The following is a 23,080-nucleotide window of genomic DNA, read 5'->3' as shown; positions in this document are numbered from 1 at the left end:
GGAATCTGCAGAGTAATAGGGTGTTACCTGGCCAGGGAGCAGAGTGTTTTGCTTTCAATCGCTCTCTTGTGTTTTCTGTTTTTCAGGAAGTTGTTGTCTACTAAGTTGTGTATTCTGTGTGGTGTGGATGCATGCTGCCTAGGGGTTTTGTACATGGTACAATCAGTCCTCCATATCCATGAATTTTTTTATTCACAGATTCAACTATTCATGTCTTGAAAATATTCAAAGAATATATAAATTCCAATAATCAAACCTTGAAATTAATGGGATTTGAGCTGAATCTACTGAATTTTGTAGCCGGAGCGGGGGGGGGGGGGGGGGAGGTCTTGGAACTAAACCCCAGCAGATACCAAGGACCACTGTATGTGTATGTTTTGCCTTTGTGTGTGTGTACGTTGCAGGGTGGGATGGTGTTGGCATACCTTAAATGAGTATTATGCCTGTGTGTCTCTCATCATAAATTTTTCTTCCATGAAATTTAGAGTGACCAAATGAGGGAAACATTTATCAACTAACATTTATATTCTAGTTGAATTAGGCAATTAGGTTTATTCAATTTAAAAAATGATTCATGTTCATTTTCTTTCTTGTAACATATTTATTATTTTATTGGCTACATTGTTATGTCCCAGGCTATTAAAACACAGGTATATGCCAAATTTTAAAAGGGCTCTGCCTCTGACATAAAGGTCCTTTTTATAAAATCTCTGTGCCAACCTCCCCATTCCTTCTTGTTCTTGGTTTAGTTGGAAGTTGTTTTTTTAAAATAGTATTGGCATTCAGAGGGTGACGAGGGGGAACTAGAGAAATGCAGACTTTCACTGGTAGGTTGCAGCAGTGTGTCTTCAGTAAGCAACATAATACAGCTTGAGCTGAGAAAAAAAACAGGATTATACTCTATCCTGTTGTATTGTAGTTGTGTGTGCCTGTTTTCAATAGGCAGTGTACAACAACAGCTGCCTCCAGAATCTCTTACTGAGCCTGTGTGTGTGCCTTCAAGACACCTGTCATCTGTCAAGGGGTACTCAGAGGTGGTTGTGCCAATTCCTTCCACATGAACAGAAAAATAGAAAAAGGAGAACCCTTTCTTACTAGCACTCTCAACATGTTAAAGAAACACATCTTAGTTTTTTGTGGGTTTTTTGGATTATGTGGTCATGTTCTAGAAGAGTTTATTCCTGACGTTTCGCCAGCATCTGTGGCTGGCATCGTCAGAAAATGTGTTAGTTTGGGCATCAAAAATGGAAATCATTAGAAAAGTGAAGGCTGGTAAAAGACCAAGTCATCCCTAGATACATTTTGAGAATGTTTTAAAGTCTCTAGAAGCTTCAAGTGAAACTGTTTGTTAACTTATGCAAGGTTTACCTGCTCTGGTTGTTGATTATTTCACATGTGCAACTGTCATAAAATATTTGGTGAAATGTCCTGAACTGCTTTTTTGTGGCATAGGAACCTATCACAATTCTTTTCATGTTGTTTCCACTTCTCATACTGAATTACGAAGTAATGCCCTGGAACATATCTACTGATTTATAGCTATAAAATAATACTCAGTTTAGAATAAACAAAAGTAAACAGGCTATCTAAACATTGAATTGGTTTGTGGGACACTTGGGACCTTGGCCATTATACATTTCAAAATAGTGTTAATAACATAAATGTAGGACAAGTTTCAATGACTAGGGGCCTTCTGTGGATAAGAGGTAAATGTAACCTAAGGCTTAAAAAAGAGGCTGTCACAGGGGGGACTTGGGTTGTCATCCAAGAGGGTATCAGGCAGCATCTGAAACAAGTCTGGGGACCACTGGTTTAGGTAGTCACTAACTGGAGAATGATGTGCTGTGGGTGGGTTTGCTGTCCAATGATTTTTAGTGGTAGTGGTTCTGGTGGCAGTGTGGCTTTGGTTTTGTTCACACTGTACAACTGTAGCATTTTGATACCATTTAAAGTGTCATAGCTCCATCTTCTGGAATTCTGGGACTTGTAATTTTGTGAGCTATTAAGCATTCTCTGTCAGAGAGCTCATTCCTTGCCAAACTACAATGTACGGTGCATCCTTGGCAGCAAAAGCAGTACTGAAGCAATGCAGTAATGCAATGTGAAATAGACCTATGCTTATCTTGGACAGCAATCCACCATCCCTGTTGCAAAACTGGCAAAGCACAGTGTTCTCATGGTTATAAGCAGCATAATGGATATCCCCAAAATAGGAGGTTCCTAGTTTGGAAGGAAAGCAAGCTTGGACACAGAAGTAGTAGGAGTGAAAATAGGAGGAAGGAATAATAATAATCTAAGATATGCAGATGACACCATAGTACTAGCAGAAAACCTCACAGACCTGGAACACTTTCTAAGGAAGAGCAAAGAAGAAAGTGCAAAGGCAGGCTTAATACTGAACATAAAACAAAAATAATGACCACTGAGGTCCTTCATAAGTTCAGCCTAGACAATGAAGAAATAGAAATAGTAAAAGAATTCCCATATCCGGGATTAAACATTGATAGAAATGGGGACTGCAGTCAGGAAATCCAAGATGGGGAGGGTGGCTATGAAAGAACTAGAAAAGATTCTAAAATGCAAAGATATACAACTGAACACAAACGTTAGAATCATGCAACCCACTGTATTCCCTATTACCTTGCATGGATGTGAGAGCTGGACAGTTAAGAAAGACGATAGGAAGAAAATCAATTCATTTGGGATGTGGTGCTGGAGAAGAGTGTTGAGGATCCCATGGACAACCAAAAGAACAAACAAATGGGTCCTAGAGCAGATAAAGCTGGAAACCTCCCTGGAAGTCAAGATGACCAAACTGAGGCTGTCATACGTTGGACACATCATGAGAAGGAAGGACTCACTGGAAAAGACAATAATGCTGGGAAAGGTAGAAGGAAGAGAGGAAGGCCACATGTCAGATGGGTGGACTCTATTAGGGAGGTCACGGATATGAGGTTGCAGGAATTAAGCAGAGCAGTGGAGGACGAGGGTCTTGGAGCTGTCTCATCCATAGGGTTGCTATGAGTCGAGATTGACTCGAGGGCAGTTAACAACAAAGTTTGCATCCCCCCCCCCCAAAAAAAAAAACCTACTGTCAGTATTTCCCATGTGCCCATTTTAGTAGCAAGCAAGGATTTCTTATGTGGCCATCAACAGCTTTTTGTTGCTTTTGTGACTTGCTGGGACTTTAAAAACAGGAGGTTGAGCTTGCTAGTAACAGTATATGCAGAGCTGGTGTGTAGAGAAACATTTGATACCTTCTATCATCCTTAGTTATGGTGAAGGAATATTGCCTCCAAAGAAGTGAGAACTCCCCAGCCATTGTCTGCTTTCATGTATCTGACAGCAAGTTGCTGTCATGTCTACAATAATCATAATGTACACCGTGACCTTCAGTTTGTAACATGTTTATTTCAGAAAGACATTTAAAAATTCAAAAGTGAATTAGCAATTGAGAAAGCAGCAATCTTAGGCCTTTTAATTATTTACCATAGTGCATGTAGCAGGGAAAAATATTTTATAAACAGTGTCAGCATATTATAGTAGTATGGCAAATGAATAGCTAAATGCCGTGGAATTTTCTGCTTCTACGCTGTCATCAACTGTTTTTGTCTAGATGATTTCTTAAATTCTGTTGCACCAACAGAAGAATTATTTGCTTGTGTCAGCATTTTGTATGTACAGAGTTCTTTACCTCAAAATGTTGTCTTAGGCTTACAGTTAAAATATTAACAACTATAGCCTTAAATTCGGTTGCTAGTCCTGATTAGAGTAAACCCACTGAATTAGTGGGATTTGCCTGTTTACTTATCATTCAGCAATTGATTCAGTATAACAGATTTTAAGTGAGACTAGCCTTTGGATTTAGGGCAGAGGAAGCTGCTTTTTACAGACCACTGGCCCACTAATTATCAATGAGTCTCTAAACTTGCAAGCAGAAGTTGGAGGCCCTCACATGTTCATGGCTGCACTTGGTTTGCAAACAGAAGCTGTGCATAATAAACTACTGTACTGATCCCAAGTATTTTGTGTCCTATGTGGTTTGACTTTCACCACTTACTGTATTTTCCAAACTTTTTCTAATACTTTAGTTCTGTTTGGCATAAGTAAAGAGATTTCTAGTATGTTAAAAAGAATTCCTGTCTGCCAATCTACTTAGCCCACTTTGCAATTCATTTATTCAACTACAGGCATCCCTCAGTTAACGAAGCCTCTGACAAAGTGCCTTCCTTTTACGAAGCCTTTTTATAGTCATGCAGCACCTCTCCACTTGTCCTCTCTCTAGGTGGAAAGTTTTTTTTTTAGCAGCGTTAACATTGGGAGGATGGTGAAGGAAGATGGAGAGACACAGTCTTTTGGTGCTGGGTTGCAGCTGGCAGCCCGAATGAATAAAGAACAATAAAGAGCAGAAATCTGCTCTAGACAAACCTAGTGTAGCTGCGTTTGCCTGCCTACAACAGGCAGGATAAACAGCAGCTTGTTCTAGAATCCCTTACTGAGTATGCATGAACAGCAAAACAAAGAAAAAAGGGGACCAACCTGCCTTATCAGTTATCCCACCATGTTAAAAAAAAAAGCATAGACTTATAAGGCTGTATCTGCACTGCAGAAATAATCCAGCTTGATATCACTTCAACTGCCATGGGTCAATGCAGTGGAATTCTGGGATTTATTGTTTTTTGTGGCACTGGAGTTCTTTGACATAGAAGGCTAAATATCTCACAAAGCTACAAATTCTAGAATTTCATAGCATTAAGCCATGGCAGTTAAAGTGGTGTCAAACAGGATTATTTCTGCAGTGCGGATGCAGTCTAAGTTTGGCCATCAAAATGGAAATCATAAGAAATGTAAAGGCTAGTGGAAGAAAAAAACCCCAACTATCCCTGAATACATTTAGAATAAGCTTTTACTTGGTCTCTTGAAGGCTTGAAATGTTTTTGTTTGCTTAGGCAAGGTGGATGCTTCACTTCAGGTTTGGGTAAAAGGTTTGCTGAAGCATGTCGAACTGCTGCTCTTTTTTTATGGTACAGAAATTTTTTCATGGTATCCCTATTCTTTCCATGTTATTTCATCCTCAGGTACCAAATTTTCTGCTAAAGAGGGAATACCCAGGAACACATCTATTTTGTCAACAAAGAAATACATTTATATTGTTTTTGTTATTAATTTTCAGATCACTCAGAAAACTGGGAACAACATGTCTCATCAAAACTCCTTGAATATGCTTAATGGATGTGTGTACAATGGTGTGGAAACTTTGGGGAAGGAGCTTTTCATGTTCTTTGGAGAGAAAGCTCTGAGGTAAGCAAGAAGAGCACATAAACTGGTAGTTTGTAATTCAGAGGAATTACTGGTTTAACATATTCGTCTGTAATAATCCTCTGTAAAGAAGGCAGTTCTCTTTCTGCCTCCACACGCTCTGAACATTTGCTCATACCAACTACAGTATAATTTTGGGTCAGTGGAAACCAGGTTGTAGCCAAGTTCTTGATAGGTTATACTGGAGCAGGAGCTGTTTTCAGATTTCCCCAATCTCAATTAAACCCACTTAAATCTAAATATTAGCCATGAGGCTGGAGATTTCCTTCTTTAGACTATCCAGACTCTGGAAAATCTTTACTTTGCGGTAAAGAAAGCATTTGTCCTGAAGACATTCTTCCAGGTCTGTAAGGAATACTTACCATGCCTTTTCTGTATCCTTATCTGAAGACTGAAGTCTGAGCCTATTGTGCTGGACTTGAATTTACATTAAATAGAAGCGTATTAGAGACAAGGCATTGCAGTAGCATATTCACGTGTATATTCTGGATCTGGACAACAGTTGTCTAGCAGTACTTGGTGATATAGGTCTACAGAAACATCCAACTGATCTTTGTTAATATTATTATTCATTGAATGCTACTGAAGTAGAGGTAGAGTTGGCCTTGCTTCAATTCTCCATAAATGTTCCTCTGGGTTCCACTGAAAGACAGTATTTCAGAATACGCTTTGTGTGAGTACAGAGACAGATTCTTTAAATGGCCACTTGCCTTCTCTGGACTCTAGTTGCAGCCATATTGATCTAATCACATATCCAAAAATACTTCTCTTTTTGCAGAGAAAAAAAGTCCTTTAAGTTCTCGGGACCTTGTTATTTCCCCCCTTTCTCCAGAAACTTTGAATGGGGGGGGAGGCGTGATGAGAATGATGGAGCAGTTCATACACAAGGCCTTATTCTATGGCATGGTTTTAAATCCTAGTTGCTGTTAAAATGTGCAAACTTAAATGCCACTGCTAACATAAACACACCAGAACACCAGACAGTGTCCCAGAAAGCTCTCTTTTTTCCATTCCCTGAAAGCTTTTCTTTACAGTCTTTCAGAGACTTCTGATGGTGCTCAAACATCCACTGGCAAAGCAGGAAAGGTAATCAGGATGAGGACAGATAGCAAATGGCATATATAAACTAACTCAGTTAAAACTTCCCCAAACTGAACAATACCAAATAAAACAAATGAGGCAGGGCTTAGAAATGCCATGCAAAATAAAACAGTGTGGCAAAATAAGAACTTTTTAAAAAAAACTCATTAGAAGGGTTTAAAACCTCAATAGAAGGGGGGAAATCCAAAGCTCTTCAGATCATACCCTATTGTGCTGCCATCATTTTCAACTATGTCACCCAGAAAATTAGAAAGGATGCTATTGTACCTGTGTCCCAGTTCTGGCATCTGATTAACTGCTGTACTCTAGCATGGCTTCTCCTCTATCCAGTGTATATCCATCTTAGCTCCACTGGAAATGACACTAAGGGCGCTTCTGCACTTATGGAAAAAATCAGCCTCACCTTGGATTTTTCTGGTCCGCAGAGACCCCAAAGTGGCCCATTAAGACCACAGACAAAAAACACTTTGAAATGAAACCAGCACAACCAGCCACACATTTCCCTGGCAAACTTGCTGTTTTTCTTCTTCCCAGGATGCATCAACCTAGCAGTCAGTAGTCCTTACCATGCACTACTATGTTTCTTCATCCAGTTCCTTTTCTCCCTTTGTGACGGTAAGAGAGGAAGGGAGAGAATTGTAAATAGAATAATAATAGAATCATAGAGTTGGAAGAGACCACAAGGGCCATCCAGTCCAACCCCCTGCCATGCAGGAACTCGCAAACAAAGCATCCTCGACAGATGGCCATCTAGCCTCTGCTTAAAAACCTCCAAAGAAGGAGACTCCACCATAGTCTGAGTGAGTGCAGTCCACTGTTGAACAGCTCTTACTGTCAGGAAGTTCCTCCTAATGTTAAGATGGAATCTCTTTTCCTGTAACTTGCATCCATTGTTCCGTGTTCTAGTCTCTGGAGCAGCAGAAAACAAGCTTGCTCCATTCTCAATGTGACATCTCTTCAAATACTTAAATAGGACTATCATATCACCTCTTAACCGTCTCTTTTCCAGGCTAAACATAGCCAGCTCCCTAAGTCTTTCTTCATAAAGCATGGTTTCCAGACCCTTCACCATTTTGGTGGCCCTCCTTTGGACATGCTCCAGCTTCTCTACATCCTTTTTGAACTGTGATGCCCAGAAATGGACACAGTATTCCAGGTCAGGCCTAACCAAGGCAGAATAGAGTGGCACTGTTACTTCCCTGGATTTAGACACTATACTTCTGTTGATTCAGCCTAAAATAGGATTGGCCTTTTTAGTTGCTGCATCACACTGTTGAGTCATGTTCAACTTGTGGTTTACTAGGACTCCTAGATCCCTTTCACATGTAGTCTCTTTAAACCAGGTGTCCCCCATCCAATATCTATGCATTTCATTTTTTCTAACTAAGTGCAACATCTTACATTTATCCCCGTTGAAGTTCATTTTGTTAGGTTTGGCTCAGCTTTCTGATCTATTAAGGTCATTTTGAATTTTGATCCTGTCCTCTGGGGTATTAGCTACTCCTCCTAGTTTGGTGTCATCTGCAAATTTGATAAGCATGCCCTCTGTTCCTTCATCCCCGTCATTGATAAAGATGATGAATAGCATTGGGCCCAGGACAAAACCCTGTGGCACCCTACTAGTCGCTTCTTTCCAAGATGAAGAGGAAATATTTTTGAGCACCCTTTGGTTTCCGCCAGTCAACCAATTACAAATCCACCTAACAGTCACATTGTCTAGCCCACATTTTACCAGCGCATCTACAAGAATATCATGGGGCACCTTGTCAAAGGCCTTACTGAAATCAAGATATGCCAGGAATAGGCACAGTTGGTGCACAAATTTTAGCTGTGCAAAGGCACTTCTGTTCACCCTTGATATCTAGGCTTCCAGGCTCAGTGCTGAATCCAGAGGTATCCCCAAACTTTATAAACACAATAGGATTCATCTAAGTGCTGACTCTTGCCATTGAAGAATTCTGGGGTATTAGCTACTCCTCCTAATTTGGTGTTATCTGCAAATTGGATAAGTATGCCCTTTATTCCTTCATCCATGTCACTGATAAAATATACACACACTCACACAGACACAAATAGAGAAAGGAAAAAAATAAAAGTGCATTTTATTTATTTTCATTTGTTAAGCTGTCCATGAGAGCAGTGGCGAAGGGCTAGATCAGGTTAGCCCTCTTTTTTCTTCCCCCTGCCTGAGTGTTATGCTTGTTTTACTGTTTGTACTCTTCTTCCTCCATCTTCTCCCCACTTGATCAATGTTGTGTTGTATTTGTTTTTACTTTAGTGATGAGCCTGCACATTCCCTCTTCCCCCAGCAATCATTAATTCATTCATTCACTCACCCCATTCTCCCATACATACATTGAAAATCTCCACAAGAGTGAGAGAATGGTGGGAGTGTGATTGCATGAGTGAGTGAGTGAATGAATGCACGGGCAGAGGAGAGTATGCATGCTCTTCAGTCACTGATGTTTAAATAAATATGACACAATGCTGATCAGGTGTGGGAGGATGAGGAAAGAAGACAACTCTTAGAGGAAGGGAGGAAGGGGAAGGAGGTTGCCTGATCTAACACTTCACTGCTGATCACATGGCTGGATAGACAATGCCATAGAAAAACATGACAATACACACCAGGCTTGTTGGACCTAACCACTCTGGCAACCACACACTTCTCCTGGTCCTACACTGACATTGCTGTGATGCACAGTACACATCCATGGGAATATCCAGATTTTCCAATCAAATATAAAGTAAATGGCAACATTTTTCCCCTCTGGTATAAAGCCCTGAGGTACTGAAAAGGCCTGAATTTGGGCCAAATGCTCCTGTAAGATGTCTGGACTGCTCATAGTAAAAACAAGTTGAAACCATTTCATTTAGCCTGTGCAGATAAACCATAAGTCTTTCAAAACTGATTCTGTTTTGAAACTGATTCCAGGGCAAGCAAATTTTACTTCCATATGAATACTAAAGTAACTGATCATCTTTTAGTAGTGATGTCAAGAATATCGTGTGTGCCATCATTGTTCAGTAATTATCCTTGTTATGGTTGGAATCATGAGGGCATATTTATTCTACAGAAGTGTGATGAGCAACAGCTGTCTGATGGGCCATACCATATTTTTGGCTAAAAATAAGCTAAGTTTACTTCAATTTCCAGTTACTGGGCTTGCGGGGGTCGACTGGTGCAGAAATTTAAGCAGTTTGTCATTTTGAGATGTGGAGTCAAGTGGTATTAAAAGGCAAATTGACATGTTTGGGGTCATTTTAGGGCATTTTTAAACCCCCCCAAAAGATTTTCAAGAATGGGAGAAGTCAAGGGCTTAGTGGGCTGACAAAAATGTTGGGGTTCCATATGACCTGCAGGCTGCACTTCTCCCAACTTGGCACAGAGTGTTATGTCAGGTTTTATTAAATAAATTTGAGTTGTATATCCCCTCCTTTGTGTTCTGGATTTTTGTTCATGAATTATCTCTGCCAATGCACATCACACTTAGAACCTTTGACGTCAGTGGGAGTTTAAACCATGACTAATTTTTTTTCATTTTTTTGTCACATTCATTTTAATGGGATCTAGGTTCCATTGAGCCAGCATGTTGTAGTGGTTTGCCAGTTGGACTGGGACTCTGGGATCCCCTCTCAGCCATGGAAATCCTCTGGGTAGCCTTGGGCAAGTTGCCCTCTTTCAGCCTAAGAGGATGGCAATGACAAGCCTCCTTTGAATTAAATCATGCCAAGAAAATCCTAGGATAGGTCCGCTATAATTCAGAGTCAACATATAATGACTATGAGGTTGAATTACATTATTCTGGATTTAACCCATTAGTTTGTGGGCAATTAAAAATCAGAATTATGGAGCATTCTGCATTATTGCTCATTGTCCCTGATGCTAATCTTGTTTTTTTGAAACCTTTTATGAAACCTTAGCCATTCACCTCGTGCAAATAGTTTAAATGATCCCGTTTACTATTACGGTCCTCCCCTCTGTTCTCGCGGTTTTGGAAACTGTGTCCTTCGCTTATGTTTGAGGGATGAACGGAGGGGGAAATAATGGGCTGCATGCCGCAGCCATGCACCTATATTCAAGCCAGTGGTGCTTGAATATATGTGAAACTCCGTTTTCACGAGGTGGTAGTGGTGGTGATCCAGAATGGATCCCCACAAAAACAGAGGATTGACTGTACATTATATTAGCTGCTATTAGCTTGTAATTATTCTGAACTGCATCTTTGATAAATACTTTGAGAAATGTGTTTCTTTTCTAGGATCCACTTTGGCATGAATGGCTCTCTGCGTATAAATGTAGATGCAAGTGAGAACAGAAATGGAGCAGCAGCAGTTCTGGAAATACAACTTACTGCTGATTTGGTTTGTTTTTACGATGCAACAGTAGAGCTTAGGTAAAGCAACGTATGTTTCCCTGGGAAATGTTTCCCAACATTCTTAAAGAGAAAAACATTGTTGCTCCAAGACTCTAATGATATGAAGTGCCTTAATTCAACTGGATTCTTATTTAAATTCAAGTAATTCACCATATTTCATTTTTGTAAAATTGATGATAGATGTTGAAAGGGACAAAAGGGATTTTGAAAATGTACATCATTACTGCCACGATATAAATCAGGGTGAGGAATGAATGAATATATATATATATATATATATAGAGAGAGAGAGAGAGAGGGAGAGAGAGAGCTGCAAACACTCAGAAACATTCTTGGGGTGCTTAAGATGCTCCCCTATAATGTTAGGAACATCTGAAACTTTCTTTTTGAAAAATAATTCAGAATGTGCCCTGCACCATCTAGAGTAAGTAAGCAGATTTAGGTTAAGGGGTGACACTTCTACAAACTGGAGGTGGCATAGAGTTTATTTCCTGGATTGAAAATGTCCATTTCTGGGCATAAAACATCCTATGAGAGCCAAAAACATGGTTTTGATGAATTGAAATAGTCTAGAGGAAGACAACCAAGATGTTAAAATATTTGGAGGAATGGTTGAGAGAACTAGTTATGTTTATCTGGGAAAAGAGAAGACTGATAGGCGATATGCTATCTCTAAATATCCTGAAAGGATGTCTATAGATAATGGAATGAGCTTGTTTTCTACTGCTACCAAGGGTAGAGGCTGAAACAATGAATTCAAATTACAAGAAGGAGATTCCAATAAGCATTAAAAAATCTCTGCAAGAAGAGGGGGAATACAAGATTTAAATGCAATCACTGTGTCATGCTAATGTCTAGCATTTTAAGAAACTTCTGTTGCATCCCTCCTGGCAATCTCTTTGTCAACTTTGCCCCTTAAACTGAAAGTTGTACATTTTAGTTTTTCTTTTCTGTGGAAAATGCTGCAGTATTTTGGCCACTGAAACATCTTTTATGTACCTTTTCTGCAATATTATTTGCATAATGGAATTGCTAAAACAAATTAGTTGTTTAGGGTTAGATTTTGCTTTTTCTTAACTCCAGTCTGGTTTTCTGCAGCTTTGATAATTTTTCTCTGACAGCTTCTTAATATTTTAATTGCATAACATGATGTATTTATTACTAACCTATAATCACTGAGATGCTTGGATTTATTTGTTTTTTAAACAATGCAGGAATGCTGCCGAAAGTGAAAGGAAAATTCGAATGCTGGAAGACTTGGATGTATGCTCTTCAAAATTTAGTTTCCTCAAAGCAGAAAGTGAGATAAAGAAGCAGAAGGACCGAATGTTGTGTGATGTGTTGCTTGATCAGACAGTCTTACCTGGAGTGGGAAACATCATAAAAAATGAAGCACTTTTTGACAGTCATCTTCATCCTGTTGTCAAAGTATGTGAAATGTTTTTAGCTTCTTCCACTTGTATTATGGAATTACATATATACACTTTAAGGAGATGAATGTGAATCTCCCTATACCTTTCATAGAATTTAGGCCTAGACTTTAGGAACCTGTCCATATTGATCTCTAAAACACGATTCTTTGAATATCTAATAAAAATCTATAGGTGTGCAGTGATGACAATTGCATTTCTTTAGCTATAATAAATGGGTGTGTAGGTCTGCCTCTACCATGCTGAAACACTGTGAAACCTAGACAGGTGAGATTTGTCATGCATACAAGGAAGACTACAGGCAATTAAATAAAGTCACTCAGACTGATTCATATCCCATTCCCAGGTCCGAAGATTTAATTGAGAGGATGGGGAGAGCCCATTTTATTACCACCCTAGACTTGGCAAAAGGATACTTGCAAATTCCAGTGAGCCAGGAGGATCAACCCAATACAGCATTAATAATCCATGTGGGGCTTTATGAGTTCACTGTTTTACCTTTTGGGTTAAAGAATGTGCTATGTATGTTTCAGCGTTTGGTAGACAAAATGTTAACGGGATCAAAACATTTTGCAGTAGTATACATACATGACATTGGGATATTTAGCAATTCCTGGGATGAGCATATGCAACATTTAACATTAGTACTGGAGAGAATTAAGGAGAATGGTTTGATAATCAAAGGTTCAAAATGCCAGACTGGGAAAAGGGAGGGTAAATATTTTGGGTATATATTAGGGAGTAGAAATATCAAACCTGAAATATCTGAGGTAGAAGCAATAAACCAAAAGCCAATCCCAAACTCAAAAAAAGAAAGCAAGAGCAATTTTAGGTCAGGCGGCTTATTATAGAAAATTTATCCCTAACTTTAGGGCTGTAGCAGCCCCTTTGTCAGATTTACCAAGGAAAAAGCAACCAGACGAAGTACAGTGGTCATCTAAGTGTGATGGAGCTTTTGGAGAATTAAAAAGGCTCATCACATCAGCCCCAGCAGTGATAGCTCCCGATTATCCCAAAACCTTTACAGTAACCACAAGTGCATCAAATGTAGGGTGTAGTACAGTGTTAAGCTGGATAGGAATGGATGGACAGATGCATCCTGTCATTTCTACACAAGAAACTATTCCTTCGGGAACAGCAGTTAGCAACTATTGAAAAATAATGCCTAACCATGTTGTGGGCTTTGAATAAGCTAAAACACTACCTATGGGGCAGAAAGTTCACATTAAGAATAGACCATTCACCACTGTATTGGTTGAATCATACAAAAGGAAATGATGGTAAGCTACTGAGATGGAGTCTCTTACTCCAAGACTTTGGTTTTACCTGTGATAGGTTTGCCTTAGGGTTGCCATAAGCCAGGAATTATTTGAAGACACAGCAACAATAGTATAGCCTGCAGCACCACATTAAACGACTGCAAGGTGACAGATAGTGGGGTCCTCAGAAATTAGAGAGTTCTTCTAGAGTAGGTAACTTCAAGAACAAGAAGTCTTGAGGTGCAGTTCAAATACTTGCAGCTGGTTTCCAATGGGGTAAGAACCATGCTCCTTACACATGGCCTCCCAACTTATTGCAGTACAGGGAACAATGCAAGGTGAATCTTGGCTATTCTTGACTCAAAATATTTATGCACATATGTCATGGCTTGAAAAGGTTATTTTTTGGCTTGAAAAGGTTATTTTTTGGACGATAGTTCTCAGAATCTCTCAGACAATGCTGCCAATTTTGAGAAATTCAGGGAGATGTAGTCCAACAAACTAACATCCATATTTTTAGTGTGGCTTCCTCGATTTGATGAATTAGAATGTGTCACCACTAACACACACAGAGAGATGAACACACAGCAACTGATTTCTTGGTGCCTGGTAAAGAAGGGTGGGGTTGGGTGGAGTGGGAGAAGAGACCACCTATAAACACAGCTCTTGCCACAGAAGGTGCTTAAAGAGCATCTGTCTAAGAGATCCACAAAACCTAGATGATGGTTAACGTATGGACCGTTTCTGATCTGGGAATGCAATGCCCTGGCTGGCTTGAGTTACAATGATAACTGCTAGGATGACTGCTAGGAAAAATAAAATTTCCATGGGGCCCTGCCAACATCAGAAAGAAAGAAAAACATAAGCTAATTTCTTTCAAATGATTGTCTCCAAAAAGGAAATATGTACTTCTGAGGTATCCAGAAACTACAATTGTCCACCATTACAATATTCTGAATCCTGCAGCATCTCTAAAACAATGAAAAATGCACATAATGGCAATGATGCAGTCTGTGTGCAGTTTGGGGAGGGGCCATGAAATGGTCTTTGGACCATCTGTGACGTGTTGAATTATCTGGAGATGTTGCTCTTTTGTACTATGCAATTATTTTTCTTATAATTGTATGCCACTTATTGTATGCTCTGGCACATTGGGACAACTCTGAAAGAGAGACTGACAGACTACTAGTGGCTGGGAGGTACAGGGAGATGAACTAGATTAAAAAGGCTGAAAAAGAATGGGGACAGGGATGGAAGGAAAGAAAGAAAGAAAAAGCAAGCAAGCAAGAAAAAGAGTGTTTGGGTGACGTGAACAGAAGTGAACTCAACAATCTTTTCATGATACATAACAATGTGATAAAATAGTCTCCTATTGAAGATCCCTTAAGCATGGATGCTTGAAATGTACTGAGATAATTTTATCACACTGCACTGTGTCAAAGATTTTTTGTGGGTTCTGACTACTATTTTTTGCTGGTGAGTTGTAGTCTTACTGATAATTCAAAAATTAACAGACTGACCCACATGGGTCACCTTCGGTAAATTAGATGAAAGATTAGGCAGGTGAAAGATTAGTTCACATTATTTGATCAGGGTTGGTATGATTTAAATTATCATTTGAATTTCTTCTTTTAGTTTTAAGGATTTAAATCAGTTTAAATCACTAGCAAGGAAGCTTCTATTTAGTCATCATTTTCTACCAGAAATCAAACACAGTTTACCATAGTATGGAAGGGGGGAACCTTGACTTAATCAAGTGCCCTCCCTTACCTAAAAGTGTTCCTTGGATGTATATCAGTGTGTTTATAGAGCCCTTTCCCATGCTGGCTGATGGTGTGAATGGTTGTGGCCACAGCGTACATTGGAGTGAGACTAGGGTGATCCTCCTCATCTCCACGACACCTCGTGTTTTCAATTTGTGTGGGGCTGGCTTGAACCTGCATTCTTATCAGACATCCTAATTGTAACTATATTTTCTTGGAAGTTCCATCAGGTTCATCTAAGCCAGAACTACTCAAAGTTGTACTCTGAATAGGTGTTGATACATTAGTCATTGGTGACCAGTCTATAGAGAGTTTCCAAGAGCGAAAGAAAGAAACAGTGTAGCCAAGGGGAATAAATATGATATTTCTGGCACACTGGGGAAAATAATTGCAAGTCAGCCATATCAAATAGCTTGAGAAGCACTGATCTAAGCATTTGATCTAAAGAGGCTGGTAGAGAAGAGTCAGCTTAGTTAAAACCAATATTGTTAGAAGTACTGGGGCCTTTTACCTGACAAATGACACAAAGGCTATAGGTGCTGGCTGTTTGCCAAATGTATAGCACAGTTATCTGCATGCTTATGTAGAAGTTAATTCTAATGAGTTTAACAGAGCTTACTTCTAGGTGAGTATGGATAAAATGGCAGATTTAAAAAGCTATTGTCCTTGCTGTTCCTGTCAATGTCACTTTTGAAGGTGGTTTCCTGTCCAAGGATTTTTTTTGCTCAAAGTATGCTATAATAAGGCGGTGAATCCAAGTTTGAAGCATGTCTCGTGGTTGTTTTTTAATCTCTGTTCCAAATTACAGCCTTGTCAGTTAACAGATGAGCAAGTGCATCACTTGGTGAAAATGACTCGAGATTTCACGCTGCTGTTTTATAAGGTAGGGAAGAAAATGGTTTCCTGAGCAGTCTGGGTGGAAAAAAAGATTAAAATGTAAATGGTGACAGTGTATCCTTACAGTAAAATGTGTTTAAAACTTGGATTATAACAATAAAGACAATTTTTTCTCTCCTTGGTTGATTGGAAACCAGGAAGAAAATGTGCCTGAACCTTTTTAATTTTTCTTGGACATCAGGTTTCTTATTAGAGTTAAGGAGAAAAGAGAAATATGCTTGTTAGTACTCTGTTACTATACAGTCTGGGTAAAGATTAGAATGAAATAGAATTAAATGATTCTATAGTCTCAGGAATCAGGTATTTCCTGATTGAAGAAAGCACATTTAGAAAAAGAGTTCTGATTTGCACATCAGCATATTCTCTGAAATGATACGCACTCACATACTTATATGTGTGTATTTATATTTGATTCATCCACTGATATTATGAACCGGTTTGGCCCTAGAATGGCTGCATCATGTGCTTTTTCTATCACATTTGAGTGGGTCCTAATTGTAGTCACCCCTTAACCACCCATTCATTTCAATGTGCGAAAGAACTAGTAACTAGCCCATAATCTATTGAACATTGCATAAAATATGGCAATGTATCTGAATTATACTCTGAGAACTACAGTGCTTGCTTAATTATAAGCCAAAATATTCAAACAGGGCAGGTAGGCATGATGAGATTGGGCTGTAGTTACTATTATGTCATGTCAGCTGTAGCTGGTGGGAGCTGGAACCCAACAACATTTGGATTGCATATGTTTTCTCAAGCTTAATACAGAGCTTTCTTTCAAGTTTAGGGAATTTGTTAGCACAACTGGCAAAATACACAAATATATACATTGTTTAAAACTTCCTCCTTTCTTTCTTCTGTTTCCTTTGTTTGTTTTGTCTCCAGTCAACAATAAAAATTGTTTGAGAGTAGCTGCATCTTTGGCTTTGTGAATTACATGAATAATAATTCTCTGTTCTAGTGTCGCAAGACAGGATCAGCATTATATAAACATTACAAAGTGTACAAACGGCCCAACTGTGGCCAGTGCAGAGCAAAGATCACAGTGTGCCGTTTAGGAGAGAATAACAGAATGACATACTTTTGCCCTCAGTGTCAAAAGGACAACCCACAACTTGTGGATCTCAGGTAGAATATTTACCTTTATAAAATCAACTCAGTATATTGAGATGAGCTGATTCTTGGGTTTGCTAAGGGATCCTAGTACAAGCACACCATCAAACAAACAAAATGTTGATTTTATATATTCCTGCAATGCATCCTCCTTTGACCCATTCTACATTCATCCATTCCAGATGGCGAAAATAAGGGAGTTTAATTGCACAGTGTACTCTACACTAGGACTTTGTTCAATAGAACTTTGACAGCTATAAAGAAAATGCCCACATCGAATTACTCCTCTTTTTAGTCTCATGCACACTTACAGGCTAGTGGGACTTGCTTCTGAGAAGCCATGCATGGCATTTTGCTGTAAATTCCCCAATACTTTATTTATTTTTAAAACATGCCTTTTTTCCTCATTTGGACATGGTGGTTACTTTTAAAGTGATGTTTGGATCCCCCCCAGGCTAAAATACTAGGGTGGATGAACACATTTGCTACAGGAGTAACACAAGCATCTTATTTTATTGTTCTTGTTTCTCTTATGTAAAATAATGTGGGCAGCAGAATTTCAGCTTGTTAAACTGCAGAAGAAGGGTGTCTACTGAGATCACCTGGGAAGAAGCTTTTATTGAAAATATTTTCTCTCAGTTTTAGAGAGAAAGAAATGTGTTGCCTTATAGCCAGACAGTGTTTACTCATGAACACTGAAAAGAGAAAGGATTTCAGTAAAATGCCATTTTACATGCCAGGCTAGATCACACCAAAGGCCTATCTTGTCCAGTTTCTTGTTTCATGCGATAACTGACTTGTTTTACACAGTAGCTTTGTGGGATGTCCACAAAGCCCGACAGGAGGAAAAGAGCTATTCACACTGCTCTCCAATAACTGGACATATCACCAGTGAGCCCTCTTGTCATGACAAAATTGACACATTGGGCATGTGCGCTGCAAGATCTGCAGAATTTGGCACATGGTATCTCCACTTTTATCTCAAACTAAGCTTGTTATGCTAGCAGACAACTGATAATTAAGGATTGCCAGTATTACAATAAATACGAGTTGCATTGTAAGATGGGCACATAAAGCAAAATATAGCTAATGTCCCTACACACTTTTCTTAGCTCAGGTGTGCAAATTGTCTGGCCATCCAGATGTTGTTGAACTGTATCCCAGAATTCCTCACTACTGACTGAGCTAGTGAGAGCTTCTGGGAGCTGCAGTTCAACAACAGTTGGATGGCTGCACAATTGTAAATGCCAGCTGAATGAGGAGCTATGTGAACAAACCACTGCTGTGCACATAATTCTCTAGCTTGATCCACCTGTCGCCATGTTTCCCACCAGCAGACCCTGTGATTTTCAATCTAGCATTGTGTAGGTGTGTTTAAGATTGCTGGGATGACAAAACACTGAGATGGGAGAATAAGCACATTTTTAAAAAAATATATGAGCTGAAAGAAACATATAAAGAAATGGTTTCCTTCCACAACCATCTCCAATGATTTCCCAAGTTCTGAATCAATGATGATGAACCTACAATCTACAGGGACGATCCAATTTGTGGAGCTTCCCCACTCAGTTTATGGAAATTTTTGACAAAAGTTTTCCCCAAGCCTTGTCCTCTGGGATGCTAGCAGAGAGAACTAATGTGCTACATTATTTAGAAAGAATGCTGTTGCCTCTGATAGCAGTAACAGCAAAGATTCCCTCTATATCAGGCATCATCCTAATAGAAGTGATCAGTGGGGTGAAAACTAGCTGTGTATTCAACTGATGCTTCCAGGGGCAGATTGAATTCATGGATGGGGTTTAGTCAGAAGCTCTGTTTGGATGTAATCTGCTGTTCCTCCTCCTCATTCATGTAGGGAACAGTGGGAAATAATAATAATAATAATAATAATAATAATAATAATAATAATAATAATAGTTTTTATTTATATTTCCCGCCTCTCCCATGGATCGAGGCAGGATTACATCAGTAAAATAATACAATACAAATACAGAATATAGGCAATAAAATACTAATACTGAAATACAAACGTTCCTATTAGTTCTATAAAATGGCAGAGTCATCTGATAATCAAACAATCGTAGTCAGGAGTGGAGCATTTCGTCATGATCTCTTATATAGAATCCAGTGGATAAGCCCGCCAGAAGAGATCCGTCTTAAGTGCCTTTAATTGTTTGTTTTGTATGCATGCACAAATATGTAGCCATGAAGCCAGCATGCATATGCAATGCCCAAGTCTGAAAGATTTGGTTGATATGACATGGATATTTGATCACCAAAGGATTTGAAAATATAATCTATACAATCATCATAAAACTTTGAAGGTTTTTGACCAGTGTGACAATTGCCCTTTTTTGAATCCTATTTCACTCCACTCCCACTTGTCCCCTTCCCAGATGTGTAACTTGTGTGGAGATATACCTAAGGCTTGAATATTGAACTCCATCAGTACATTTTAGGAAGAAGATTGTAATCCATAAATGCTGCTGCTGAAATAAATGAAAGGTTCCATGATACTCATTCCCTTGTTTTCTGCCCCTACTTTTTAAATCATAGTTAATTACTCACATGAGGTCATATTAGCAAATATACCATATGTACTTTACTGTTTTGAAAAAATAGGAACATTTCCATCGTGATTTAATAGAGAAGCTCATAGACTTGACAAATGGGTGAGATGGACAAGCCCTTAAGGCAAAACAGGAACCTCTGAGCTAACAACCCCAGCAGCATCACTCTTCCTACTGATGTCCAAGTCATTATAGTCCAGTCTCCATAAAGCTTTGGCAGAACACAACGTTCAGAGCAAGCCTCTCAGAATGTTAACAACAATTTCCCCTTTCCTTCATTGCACAGCAAACTGCCAGGAAGAAATCGTTTAATTGGCTGGGCGTACGGCAGGGGGTCATGTTCTAAAGAGCAAGTTGCTCAGAAATCGGAAGAGGAGTGGGTCTGTATTCTCTGCACTCTAATAAACAAGCCTTCTGTCAAAACCTGTGATGCGTGCTTGACTCCAAGGCCTGAAGGTAAGTAATGACTGGATGTGTATGATTGCCTGTATGGCATTGTAATGTAACACAACTATGCAGGTGGCCTGGAACCTACTTTTATTTTCCACTCTTGAACACAATATACAGATAACATACATTGTTTATATTAAGACTCTGATCCTATATATTCTGTGCTGCTCTGAATTAAATACTGTTTGCTACAAAGTTTCTGCCTGAAACCAGTGCTGCTGTTTTATCTTTTTAAAAATGGTGTTTACAACTGTTTCCTACTTTGTGGCACAGTGAGTGCCACAGTGGCCTCATCTAGCATACTGCTAGCGTAACAGATTTTTCTCACCTCCTTGCACTGCCTGAAAACCAGCTTCAGTCTCCCAGCCCTGTGGAGCTTGTTTTGAGGGTTTGAACGAGGGAATGGTCACCTTCTCAATTCTGCTGATGGATCCAACCCACTGAAGTCTAACTATTACTCCCCTGTGGCTTCCTGGCATGTGTTTGCTGGATATTTTCTTGATGTGCTATTTACTGCTGCAAGCTTTAGTCAAACACTGGTGCAGTTGTAGCACCATCAGTGAATGTGATGTTCTGCATATTAAAAATAAAAAACAGACAGGGCAGTGCCTTGGCAGCTTACAAGAGACAGCTGTATAAGTAGGAAGTAGGGACAATCTTTCCTTTAGTTTAGGTCAGAAAATTTGGAGGAAATGCTCTTTTAAGAAAACTAAGATGGGGAGTGGTTATGAAATAGCCCTTGAGCAGATGCATGCGTTCTTACAATCTGAATTATAAACCCAGAAGCTTGTCATTTTAGGGAACAACTGTTTGTGCTATAATGGCATGCTCCTTTTGTATCTCAAATATATACTTTCACAGCTGTTAGCCCATCCTATGCTTCATGAATTATTCAGTTGAACCTTTGTACTTTTTGCAGATTTCAGCAACTTCCTGAATTGTCAAACCAAATGTTTCATAAATGGAAATGGAATATATTTGTAAAGAGTAAAATAAATAAATAAAATAAATTATTTTATAGCTGGAAGGGACAAAGGCTGTCCTCCATGCTGTCAGTATTTCGAAGACAGTGGAAGTCTGTGTGCCTGAGAGCTATTTAAATGTTTTAATAAAAATGGTGATTTTTATTGAGATTTGTAAAACCAAAGTTTAGACAAATATTTACAAAACCTTTTTGCTGGTTGTGACAAACCCCATTCCCTCAGCAGTGCAGGGTCTTTATTCCCAAAACTGTATTTTCCAGGAGTGCCAAAATTCAAATTGACAAAGCATTTTGTTTTTCTGCCTTGATTATTCCTCTCCCTCTCTACTTTTTGCCCTCTCTGTTCTTTCCTTCCTCTTGTTTTTGTGCTTTCTAATCAGCTGCTCCCTGTACTTCAAACAGTTTCTCTTCTGTAATCAACAATCCACTTCCAGTTGAGATCAGATGAATCTCATTTTTCCTGTGTATCCAGTCGCACTGACACCTCCCTCCATCTGTTGATACTATGAACTGTAAATCTAGATCTTGGAAAAAATCTTTTCAGACTACAACTCCCAGAATCCCCCTGCCAGTATCCAAAAAGTAACTTTTCTAAGTTCTGTGTAAATTCCTGTTTTGTTCCCATTGCCCTTTTCCTGTGTACATGTAATATAGTTATCTTCAAACGTCAACAACAGAAGCTTTGTTTGCACATGGATTGTCAGTTGCAAGTCTTTTAAGGAATGGTAAAATCTGGATGTGGGTTTAAGTTGACAGTATAGCACTTTTCCTAAGCTATAGCAGAATATGGCTCTGGACCTGCATGTGGCCTTTTATGTCTATCTTCAAAGTTCTTCAACCCTTAAGTCAACCAGGCTGCCCTTTTTCTTGCCTCAAAAGAAAGAAGTAAACTTTCTTTCCTTGAAACAACCAGGAGCAGAAATTGTTCTTTTAAACAGGGTATAGCATCCCCTGCACTGTTTAACATTTTTTAAAAAAAATTAGAAGTAGACTTCTGGCAATACATGTGACCCCCAGAAGATTCCCAGGGGCAGAAAATTGGCCCTCAGACCCACTGCAGCTGCCTACCCCTTCTAGGGATAGTAAAATCTCTCCATCTAAGTCATTTCTGCAGGGAAAGGAGTCTTCCACAGTGTGGGGCTTGATTGAAAGTCTGAGTGAATTCTGAAGAGATATGCTGACCTACACTAGAAATCGGGGCCAGACGTTTTGGCTACCAACTATCTCAACAGTCAGTATGCATTTCTGTTGTCTGCCAAACTTGTTCTTGGCTGATTGTCTTCCGCTAAAAAGCTAACCCCAGGAACCTGAGGATTTAGTCTGTTCAGAAAGTCAGATTTGCCAATTAACTTCTCTCCTGGAATTTATGCACCCAGCTGGTTACCTAGAAGTTGAAGCAGACCCTATATCACAAAGGCAGAATAGCGTAGGGATTTAGAACAAAATCATGATAATGCGCTTTCTCTTTCTCTGCACCTCTCATTCCAGTTGTGAAGCTTTCAAGCTATTATCAAAGTCCAATGCCTGCCATCTGAAGGCTTCTTTAAAATATGTTTAAATAATAGTAACTTTATCCTCCAAATCTTCATTTTAAAAAATAAAATTCATTTTTTTAAAAAAGTTGCAAGTCTTTTGTCCCTAAGTAGATAATTAATACACTTTTGTCCTTTTTTTTTTTTTTTTTTTTTTTGCTAATCTTCTTCTAGCTTTCTCTTAACTCATTTATTAATTAATGCTTGTGAGATTAAGCTTTGTCTTGGAAAAATAACACTCCCTCCCCAGAGTAATGCATGTTTTCCACTCATTCTGAGCAT

The 23,080-nt window shown here is 39.1% G+C and overlaps 1 protein-coding gene across 2 annotated transcripts in view; it reads left to right on the top strand.

Moving 5' to 3' along the window:
* Window positions 1-23,080, top strand: part of NEIL3 (nei like DNA glycosylase 3) — a 35,093-nt gene that overhangs the window by 4,195 nt on the left and 7,818 nt on the right. For both annotated transcript variants that reach the window (XM_089526999.1, XM_089527000.1), the window contains exons 2-7: window positions 5,174-5,301; window positions 10,683-10,817; window positions 12,014-12,227; window positions 16,060-16,134; window positions 17,113-17,279; window positions 20,121-20,290. In XM_089526999.1, coding sequence (XP_089383125.1) covers window positions 5,174-5,301; window positions 10,683-10,817; window positions 12,014-12,227; window positions 16,060-16,134; window positions 17,113-17,279; window positions 20,121-20,290 — 889 coding nt within the window. The remainder of the gene's footprint in view (window positions 1-5,173; window positions 5,302-10,682; window positions 10,818-12,013; window positions 12,228-16,059; window positions 16,135-17,112; window positions 17,280-20,120; window positions 20,291-23,080) is intronic.

This window comes from Sceloporus occidentalis, unplaced genomic scaffold (genome assembly GCF_023333645.1).
Source record: "Sceloporus occidentalis isolate IW3139 unplaced genomic scaffold, rSceOcc1.0.p SCAF_5, whole genome shotgun sequence".
In the NCBI taxonomy this organism is placed as follows: Eukaryota; Metazoa; Chordata; class Lepidosauria; order Squamata; family Phrynosomatidae; genus Sceloporus; species Sceloporus occidentalis.
This window is presented reverse-complemented; position numbering and strand designations above follow the sequence as displayed.